Below are 10,818 nucleotides of genomic sequence, written 5' to 3' on the forward strand. Positions count from 1 at the left end.
AACGGTTCTTCACCTTGAGGACGGTTTTGATCTTTGTTGATGGCTTCGTGGGATTCATGGAAGCTCTTTGAAAGATCATCTCAACAATGTTTCTTGATGGGTCTCCAGTGTTAAGCCCTGTTTAAAATTGGCAAGAAAAGGTATAAACAAAATACATAATGCATTCTATAGGTTAAAGATTCACAAAGTTTACAGCTATTCCCAACCCACTGACATCAGACATCAGCAAAACTAGATATCAAGAAATCGCAAGCCTGTTGCAGCATGGATCGAAATAATGTGACTAAAATCCAGTTTTGATGGGTTTGTCAGATGGCTTGCGTGAGATGAGAGGAAGAGGTCCTTGAGCTATTCTTGATATGAGGCAATTTGTTAATTTTAGTAAGCCACTTGATTGGTTCAAGATGAATTGGACGCAGGCCTCAGCAGGCCAAGTAAAGTGATTGTTTTGTCTTTTGTCTCATGAGAGGCCTTCAAGTGTAGAATATTGCAACCATAGAGATAGATTGTTTCGTGCAAGACTATGAAGTTCTCAACTTAAGCTCAAAGAATATGCATTAAATTCAATATTCCTAGTTATATTTTTGGGTCAAGGGTCATGTTAGCATGTATAACCGAAATAAGTTTTCTCCATTTGACCTTTAAGGCAAAATGATATGAACCTTTTTAAAGTGGATTTGATGTATTTCGGGGAAGGACATCTCAACTACATCAAGCTTCATTAAATTCCTATGCAAAGAAATCCTCATTATCGGATGTCCCATGAGCAATATTTGTCAGAAAAGTGCATGCTGCAGGTGTAGAGGAAAGCAGCGCCATAATGAAAGTGCTTATTTATTGGCAATCTTGCAGTTGCATAAATATATCTAAGAGGAAAGGTGAAATCAAACCACTGTTACTATTGAATTTTTAACAAGAAAACAAACACCTATTACTGCCTAACCTCTTCACACTATTGCACATCCAGTCAATACAAGTTTCTTATCCTGCTATCTATAAATTGGTTTACAAAACACCATCTTGGGACAGGATGTAAAGATTCAAAGCCTTAAAGCATTGTGAGAAAGCAAACACTTACTGGAAAGCAATGTTCGTGTGCAGTTCTGCTTGCAAATCACCTTCGTACTATGAACAAGCTCAGATTCCAGGTTATCCTTCTCAGTAGTAGGACTCATTTTCTTATAACACGTCCCAGGCGGCCGAACCACACCAGTCAGCTTAACTCCACAGTTAAAGTTCTCCTTCAGAGAAACCCACAATGCATGCATCTCTGTCTCTCTCTCTCTCTTTGGGATTCTAATTCACTATACTATATTCAATGACACTCCACATCAGTCGATGAGAAATATAATTTGTCAATTATAATACAAAGACTACTTTGTAACAAAAGGGAAAAAGTTACTTTGTTGCACAGAACTCATATAGTCATAGGTAACTTTGTGCCTTTTGGGTAGCTATTAGAACTTTTAAGGTTGGTTTGTAAAGCTAGCTCTGATGGAGATTTGGTCCACATTAACGAGGCTGCATGGTTTTAAAAGAAAGACAAAATGGTGAATTTAAATATTTTTGGATTCTATCAGCAGTGCATTTAAAGACCAAATGGTAACTGTCAGCCCACCCAAAAAGCACCAAAAAAAGCAACACATGCTTCGGTTTTTGCTACAAGTCTAGGGAATGCAAAGAAACACAGAATCTCAAATCATCTGTACTTGGCTAGGTAGTAAAACATTGCGGGAAATTCAATTCCATTCCCCCTTTTTCCACAGGTTTTCTCTGTGGGGTCCAAAAAAGCTGGCTTAACGGTTGATTCTAACGGCTAGATTTAGATTGATTAGATGTCTTTTGTCACCTTCATGAGAGATTTATTCTCAAAAAGAGCCTTCTGGAGAGAGTGTGGGGCTTTGCTTACCTAGTTGCTTCATATTCACTAGAACATGCTGTAAAATGTTTTTCACTATATATTTGCCAATTGCTTTGTTTGAACATGGCCCCAGCAAAAAGAACTAGTAATATACTACTATTTCTGCCAGTTTTTGGTTTTTCATGTATTGGTAAGCAAGTCCCCACCTCACCCACTCCGGTCTCAAATTTGGAGCCAAACATTCCCCCTTTTCTATGGGTAATTCTTACACCGAGAGCAGTGCTCTCTCCTCCCACATGAGGAGTGGGCTCCATGGTGGGACTCACGTGTAAAGCCCACCCCTCCTATGAGAGGAGGGAGCACGGCTCCCGGAGCACGTAAGTTTTTTCCCTTTCTATATAGCCACAGGCACTGGTGGCACTCCATTCTCAACTTTGATCATTATAGTACTTAGATGTATCATCATTTTTCTGACTATAACAGCTTTGCAAGATGCAATCATGTGAAAACTCATGAGCTAGCTAATAACAAACAGTCCATAATAAGAAAAAGGCCAATAGATAGAACTATATTTCTTACAAATACATGCACTTGATAAGTTACAGCACTGTCTTTCTGTCAGAAATTCATACGAGTCTCAATTTCATATTTGTACAATGTATTCTTCGAGAGTTAATGTAATACAAATAGTGATTGGACTTCAAAGGCATTTTGCAGGGAGGCAGTCAAGACCAGGAACAGCTCTTCATACAAATTGTATTTGGACTTCAAAAGCATTTGCAGGGGGCAGTCAATACCAATAACAGCTCTCAGATACTTAAGAAAAATGTATAGGAATCCTAATATAATCTTCAGACTCTTGCCTTTTTCTTCTTAAGCCGAAAAGGATGGGAAAAAAAAAGTAAAAATCGCACAGCATCTTATTTTTGTTGGCTTTTCATAGTAAACAATTTCATGGACCTGTTAGTATTTTCCCCATGTTCTGGGGAAATGGGTAAGAGGAATGGTTTAAAGGTGGAATTCCAATGTTAAGGCTTTCACTTGGATTTCCTCTAGACCCATACTGACTCATGCCAGTATTTAGAACACCAAAGTATGTCATGACTGGGGTGGCTTGAACTACATTATAATGTGAACTGCTAGCGTGAGTTTGGCTTCCTCGAATATCAGAATGATGTGTCTGCCTATGCTCGTTGGATCTATTCTCAACAGCTGAGTTGATCCCAACCCCAAGATCAAGGCTAACATTATCATTTTCTTCTGATCTAATCCTCAAAGGTCCACTCACAGCCGTGGGTCCTGCTATGTCATGACTACTAGTCCTTGCAGTAGGTACATCATGATTGTGTTTCCCCTCATATGTGGTTATAACTGCTTTGGGATCATGAGATGCTCTCTCCACATGTTTTCTAACAGGGCATCCAGCATTTGTACACTTGTAGTAGCTCCTGTATCACACGTGAACATGATGATGAGCAACATACAAAAATTACAACAGAAAAAGATAATATTCTAGAAGTTAGATCCCAGCCAGAAGAGTAGCAAGCGCATGAAGGGAAAGTACATTTTGGAGTCATAGTTGTACTTTCTATCTATATGCAGGACAACACCATACAAGTAGTCACTGTACAAGTAGTATTACATCATTCACACGCTCACAGGAGACATATTGATAGACCTTTAGATGAGTTTGTGAGACTACGGGTTGGAAGGAAGTGTTAGTCATGATGATATCAGATGTAGCATGCAACATTCACCGTGTTTACCACCATAAATGAAACCATTTTTTTCCCTCTAGACCCACAAATGAATAAGTTGATGGCAACAAAAAGAAGGCTGAAAACGTCTACAATTTACCATATCCATTTCTACCCTTTTTAAAGCTATTGATCAATACTACCTCAAGTTAAATGCCTCTGGGGACCATGGAGCTAAATTCTAAACACTTTGAAAATAATACATAGAATTTCAAGTGCCCCGGTGTGCAAAGTTAAAGTAGAAATTCTAGATACAGGGGAGAGATACAACAGACAAGGTAACTAGAATTACACTTATGGGGGTGATTACGATCATTGCTCAGTTGAGGACCTAATTCTACTCCAGAAAATTAGTAGTTTTACATCATTGTATCAGATGAAAAACAGAGCACTTTAGCATTTGGATGGCAGGTTCCAGCCTGCTCAGTCCTTTCCCTAAAATTCCTCATGCACCACCCTCCTGACTACCAATTGCACTTGGATGGTACAAAATCATGATCTATCTCTGGTTTGCAAAAAATTTTAGAAATACACTAGTTCGTCTTGGTTAATCAGTTACTAATTTAAGAGTAAATTACATATTGATAATTACTTTTGATTTGCACTGAGAGATCTTTCAACTGATTTCCTCTTTCTATGACTAAATGATACAGCACCTTTACTACATTAGTTGATAACCTCATGATCAGCAACCAGATCACCAGACCTGAAGATTGACACACTTCCTCTCCAGAATTCGAAGTTTGGTTATCCAATAAAGTAAAATAAATCCATTTTTTTTCCTAATATCCTTTCTTCCAGTGAAATACCAAAATGAATGATTTATGTCTAAAAGAATCAAACTCTAGGAGTGATAAAGGTGACATCCAAAGTAATGAAAAAAGCAACCCATATAAGAAACAAATTATCATGTGTTTAGCCCTATATCATACATGTTTTTCAAAGTGGGTAAAAATCTAGAGCATCCTAGGAACAATATCTTATGCATCATCTTCTAGTCAGTCAAACAAATTCTTCTAAATGTTTAACTTCAAATTGGATACTCTGTAAGCTATACAGACCTAACCCACGATACCACACTAGCTATGTACCACACAACAATAAATGCTGTAGGTAACATTGTTAGCTATGTATCAAATCCTAAAAGAAGAGGCTCAAATATTCCCATATTTGGCCAGATGATCAAAGTACTTGCTTTTTTTCTGGATAAGTAACCAGCTCACTGATGTACTGACTTATGCTGGCATAATGTAATATTACTCGTGTTTATTTGTCACTAAATTCAATTCCACACAAAAGAAAACAAACAAAACATGTTCTGTTCAAAATAATAAAAGAATAATTAGAAAAATCCATCATGTAACATTTTATCATAAGTGGTTCAAAGACTATGATAATTGTGAAATAATAGATCCCATAGCTGAAATACTGAGCATGAATTATAGACACAGGTCACATCACTAAGGGGCATTATCTGTAGCCAAATTCTTCTACATGTTTAACTTCAAATTGGATACTCTGTAAGCTATACAGACCTAACCCACGATACCACACTAGCTATGTACCACACAACAATAAATGCTGTAGGTAACATTGTTAGCTATGTATCAAATCCTAAAAGAAGAGGCTCAAATATTCCCCATATTTGGCCAGATGATCAAAGTACTTGCTTTTTTTCTGGATAAGTAACCAGCTCACTGATGTACTGACTTATGCTGGCATAATGTAATATTACTCGTGTTTATTTGTCACTAAATTCAATTCCACACAAAAGAAAACAAACAAAACATGTTCTGTTCAAAATAATAAAAGAATAATTAGAAAAATCCATCATGTAACATTTTATCATAAGTGGTTCAAAGACTATGATAATTGTGAAATAATAGATCCCATAGCTGAAATACTGAGCATGAATTATAGACACAGGTCACATCACTAAGGGGCATTATCTGTAGCCAAATTCTTCTACATGTTTAACTTCAAATTGGATACTCTGTAAGCTATACAGACCTAACCCACGATACCACACTAGCTATGTACCACACAACAATAAATGCTGTAGGTAACATTGTTAGCTATGTATCAAATCCTAAAAGAAGAGGCTCAAATATTCCCCATATTTGGCCAGATGATCAAAGTACTTGCTTTTTTTCTGGATAAGTAACCAGCTCACTGATGTACTGACTTATGCTGGCATAATGTAATATTACTCGTGTTTATTTGTCACTAAATTCAATTCCACACAAAAGAAAACAAACAAAACATGTTCTGTTCAAAATAATAAAAGAATAATTAGAAAAATCCATCATGTAACATTTTATCATAAGTGGTTCAAAGACTATGATAATTGTGAAATAATAGATCCCATAGCTGAAATACTGAGCATGAATTATAGACACAGGTCACATCACTAAGGGGCATTATCTGTAGCCAAATTCTTCTACATGTTTAACTTCAAATTGGATACTCTGTAAGCTATACAGACCTAACCCACGATACCACACTAGCTATGTACCACACAACAATAAATGCTGTAGGTAACATTGTTAGCTATGTATCAAATCCTAAAAGAAGAGGCTCAAATATTCCCCATATTTGGCCAGATGATCAAAGTACTTGCTTTTTTTCTGGATAAGTAACCAGCTCACTGATGTACTGACTTATGCTGGCATAATGTAATATTACTCGTGTTTATTTGTCACTAAATTCAATTCCACACAAAAGAAAACAAACAAAACATGTTCTGTTCAAAATAATAACAGAATAATTAGAAAAATCCATCATGTGACATTTTATCATAAGTGGTTCAAAGACTATGATAATTGTGAAATAATAGATCCCATAGCTGAAATACTGAGCATGAATTATAGACACAGGTCACATCACTAAGGGGCATTATCTGTAGCCATATTCCTGATCTTCAACTTGTAAAACTTACCTTGGATTAGGATTGCCTCTGACCACTTTCTGCCCATATTTGCGCCAGCGGTACCCATCATCCAGGATATCTACCTCACTAAGAGTTTGAACAACAACTCGTGGTTCCCGGATAGGCTTAACCACCGAAGTGACATCAACCCCGCCAATGTCCATTTTCCTGCTTAGCACAATACAACACTTCATCGGTTATCACGTAGCACATTAGCAAAACTTCAGAAAACAGAAAGCCTCAATTTTGAATCATAGTACCTCCGCTTTGAGAATGGATCATCATCATCAGCCTCATCATGGATCCTATTTGGCATTGAACCTCCATCTAGACTATCATCATTTACTGCAACAGGAGATCGGTCAGGAGTGCTATTTGGCTCAACTGTATGGGACGTCTGTCCAAACATGCCAGACCTCTCTGTAATGCCAAAAGATAAATATGCCATAAACAAAAAGCATGTTAGATGGCCCATAACAGAACCCTCAACAGAAATCACTGTGAAGTTTGTTTCTTACCATCTCGACCATTTAAAGATAGAGCCTTATCAGATCTTTCTTCTTGAACAGCCATAATAGCACCAGCAGTATATCGACGGCTAGGTTGAGGTTTAGGATGATCATGTGTCCCCTTGTAGATAATCTCAGTTATCTGTCCATCATGAGAGCGCTCAAACAGCTTTTTCACTTCACAGTTAGGATGTGTACATTTGTAATAGCTACGTGGAAATTCACTTCCTTTAACAAGTTTCTGTCCATATTTTCTCCAATTATATCCATCATCAGATGGCCTCTCAGCAATGACTGAAGGTCCACTTCCTTTATGATCAAATTGTGAAGCTTGAACCCCGGTGTTGGAGGTCCCTCTTTGGTTTGGTTCATCAGTATCAACTTCAACTGGTACAATAGCCCCTGAAGTAACCATGTGACCTGGTGACGCAAGACTCAACTCATTTGAGGAAACTGCCATCTCTTTTTTCACTGAAGGTGATGATGCAAATGCCTGAGGTTGGCACTGACCTTGGGCTTGCACAGATTGTTCACTTCTCTGTTGGTTCAAATCTGCAGGAACCTTGAAATAAATAAATAATATTAGGTAAGAAGCTAAAACATGACAATCAAACACATCAGTCATTATCTAAAACCTATGCAAGACATAGGAAATAAGCATGAGAAAATGATATTAGATTTAAGAAATTAATTTGTCTGTTAAATATCAAAATCCATAAGGTTTAGTAGGATAAGATATCTATTGAATCACCTAATCCAAGGGGCATACTATACAGTTTAAAATACATTAGAAGCTTAGGAAAACTATAATTGGAATGAAGTATGGATCTATGGGGCCACCTGATCATATATCTATACCAATCATGCCTCATTTACATTTTCACCAACAAAATGTCCATTGAACAATTAATATTTCATTAGGAAATTACCATATTTGATGAAGCATGTGGTTTAAATTCGAAGCAGCTTGAGTTTCTTTCATTGAAGATATTGGTGTTGGAGAAAACAGTAGTTACCGGATTTGTAGAACCAATAGGGCCATGCATCATATGAGTCTTCATAAAGGAACCAGTGGTTGGAGAGGGCTCTGCCTGCAAGATAAAGATAAAAAGGATTAAAATTACTGCTTCAGAAACCTCTTTGATCAGCCTTTTGTAACATATCCATGAGAGAGAGGATAGAGGAGAGGGGGGAGGGATCTTATCAAGAAGTACAAGAAGAAGAACATCACTCACTTAGTAAAAGAAAAAGGGATGTACAGGCAAGTTTTGAACTATCCGTACAATCAATAGATCAAAAAATTCAGCAATAGTTTCACAAAACTATTCCAATATCTGTTTCCTAACTAAGAATATCTGACAAAATTACAGATACATTCTTATAGAACCTGGTAGAAGAAGCTCAAGCTCATATAATCAATGACATAAGCAAACTAACTCTAGCCACTTTATACCATGAGGTCCATGATAAGACAATATAAACGAATAAAAAATGCCAAGAAGAATCTCAGTATAAACCCACTAAAGGGGAGCCAATGCGAAGTCCGTACACTTTTCTTTTCACCTATGAGTTCAAAATTCATTCAATTATCATCCATACAACTAAAGTTAAACCCAGTGCCCATTTAAAAGTGTTAAAATATTGACATATATTTATGCTCTCACTGAACAAAGTGATGGCAACACGAATCTCAAATGGAATTCAGTAAATATATACTCCGAAACCAAATACTCCATTCCATTAATCCCCAAATCAATCACATCATCTCTCGCCACCTTGACCCCATTCATCTCAACAATTAATCCTCACTACCCCATGCTGACAACATTTGATTCCATATTCTACACAACACAACACAGAAAAACAATTTATAAATTTTTTGCTTCGTTTTTGTACGGGTGTAAACCAAAGAAAACACACCGTTAAAAAGACCAAAGCAACACGCACCCAACAAAAAGGAAAGATCCATTATGTGAAAAAACCACACTGACACAACATTCACATTCACATTCACATTCAGATTTCATAAATAAATAGAAAAACCAAACGGAACCCCATTATTCCCCCCCAAAAGCATAAAATTCCATTATAGAACAATCTTATTCTCAACGCATAACATAAAGCAACCAAACACTTATAATAACAAATAACACTATGACTTAGCATCAGAATCTAACGGTCCCAGCTCAATTGCTCAAACCACCCAAATTTATTTAAGCCCCCTCAAAAATACCTTAAAATTAAAAACCCACTTCAGCATATGAAAAACAAGTCTGAAACAAACAAATATAGTAATCAGAATTTTCGAATTTCAGCTCACAAAAAAAAAAAAAGCATCTTTCTTTAGCTCAATTAGAAATATCTCTAATCACAGTCATTCAAAAAAGAATTCAAATTCTCTACACTTTTTCCCAGCTTCACATAGTATAAGAAACCCAATATGCCACGTTTGGTTCCTCAGAAAAAAAAAAAATCATTATTTTAAAGCTAACCCAAAGTAAAAGTTCAACAAAAACCTAGAACCTGATCCAAAACCCACATTTTTTTATTCAAAGTAAAGCACAAAACGACGTCACATCAGAGAGAGAGAGAGAGAGAAAGACCAGACCTTCATGTTGGAGAGGAGAACAGGGGATTCGAGAAACGACGTCGGACTGAGCCCAGGTGGGATCGTGAGACACGTGGACCTCGAGATCGGAAGCTTCGCCGGCGACATCCGCCTGTACTTGGCGTTCGCCGCCGCAGCAGCAGCAGCAGCCGAAGCAGACGCCGTCGTTTCTTTGTTTCGGGTCGGATCTTCAGGCGGTGCGGCCACGTCAGCAGAGCTACTAGTATTATTACTACTAGTACTAGTACTAGTACTCGTAGTAGCTGTTAATAATCGGAGCTCCATTTTTTTTTTTGGCTTCGGGTATTTTTTTTTTTTGCTCTGCGTTGTTATTGTTGTTCTTCGGCGATGTGGGATTTTGAGTGAAAAGGAGGAGTGAAGAAAGGGGGGTGTACTTGTGGAGATTGGGGGGAAGGGTAGAACGAGGGGGGGGGGGGGGAGAGCGGTCTGTGAGAGTATGTGTGTTTGTGACGCTTTGTCAGAATTTGAGAGAGAAAGAGAGAAAGGGAAAGACTGAGACGTAGTTGACTTGTTACATTGGATCTGGGTGTTGTGTTGTGTTTTGCGTGTCATTGGTCTGTCACTTTTCTAACTTCAATCTCTTTTTTTAATTTTTCTCTTATCTAATCTAAATCTTATCCATTTATATTTTTGATTTTACTTCCCCTTCTCTCTCTCTCTCCTCATCCTAATACTATTTTGATTTTTGTTTGTACATTTAGAATGTTTTTCATTTCCAAAAGAAAAAAAAAAATTATAGGTTGATTAATAGTAATGAGGATCTCACATTTTGTTGATTTTAAGAAGTCAATAGATTTGATGAGGATTTTTGTGATCAATTAATCAAACAACATTCTTTTATAGAATGCCATGTGGCATTAAAATGAAATTTTGGTAACTTATTTCCTCAAGCAAAATGTTAAAGATACTACAAGTTTTTACTACATGAAATTTACAAATTAATGTAATAATAAATGTGATTGGTGTAATTCAACTTTTAATCACCTCATAACCAAATTTTGAATTCTATCTTAAATTGGTAACATATCAATTTGTAAAACTAATGTAATAAAATTTATAGTACTCGTAACACTATTCTTTTCTTAAAGGTGAAAAAGAAAATCGTAGATTACTTAGTAGCTTATTTATCCAAG

The 10,818-nt window shown here is 36.8% G+C and overlaps 1 protein-coding gene across 3 annotated transcripts; it reads right to left on the reverse strand.

The window, feature by feature from the left end:
• Positions 1-2,400: 2,400 nt before the first annotated feature.
• Positions 2,401-10,082, reverse strand: LOC112006109 (probable WRKY transcription factor 20). 3 transcript variants are annotated; one of them, XM_024038416.2, is made up of 6 exons: positions 9,665-10,082; positions 8,073-8,147; positions 7,066-7,618; positions 6,808-6,967; positions 6,557-6,715; positions 2,401-3,309 (listed from the first exon to the last, which is right to left on the reverse strand). In XM_024038416.2, exons 1-6 carry the CDS (start codon positions 9,947-9,949, stop codon positions 2,814-2,816), a joined length of 1,728 nt encoding a protein of 575 aa, XP_023894184.1. In that variant the 5' UTR covers positions 9,950-10,082; the 3' UTR covers positions 2,401-2,813. The 3 variants fall into 3 exon arrangements, with proteins under 3 accessions (XP_023894184.1, XP_023894179.1, XP_023894189.1); XM_024038411.2 differs by having other exon boundaries at positions 7,986-8,147; XM_024038421.2 differs by lacking the exon at positions 9,665-10,082 and adding an exon at positions 8,292-8,363 and having other exon boundaries at positions 7,986-8,147.
• Positions 10,083-10,818: the final 736 nt, after the last annotated feature.

Source organism: Quercus suber, unplaced genomic scaffold (genome assembly GCF_002906115.3).
Source record: "Quercus suber isolate HL8 unplaced genomic scaffold, Cork oak 2.0 scaffold_350, whole genome shotgun sequence".
NCBI lineage: Eukaryota > Viridiplantae > Streptophyta > Magnoliopsida > Fagales > Fagaceae > Quercus > Quercus suber.

Bases quoted from the DNA above. Each gene is read 5' to 3' on its own strand.
- LOC112006109 (XM_024038411.2), bottom strand. From the start codon at position 9,949: ATGGAGCTCCGATTATTAACAGCTACTACGAGTACTAGTACTAGTACT. The intron at 8,148-9,664 runs GTCTGGTCTTTC...TTTATCTTGCAG, and splicing joins TTCTCCTCTCCAACATGAAG to GCAGAGCCCTCTCCAACCAC. The intron at 6,716-6,807 runs GTACTATGATTC...TGTGCTAAGCAG, and splicing joins GATCCATTCTCAAAGCGGAG to GAAAATGGACATTGGCGGGG.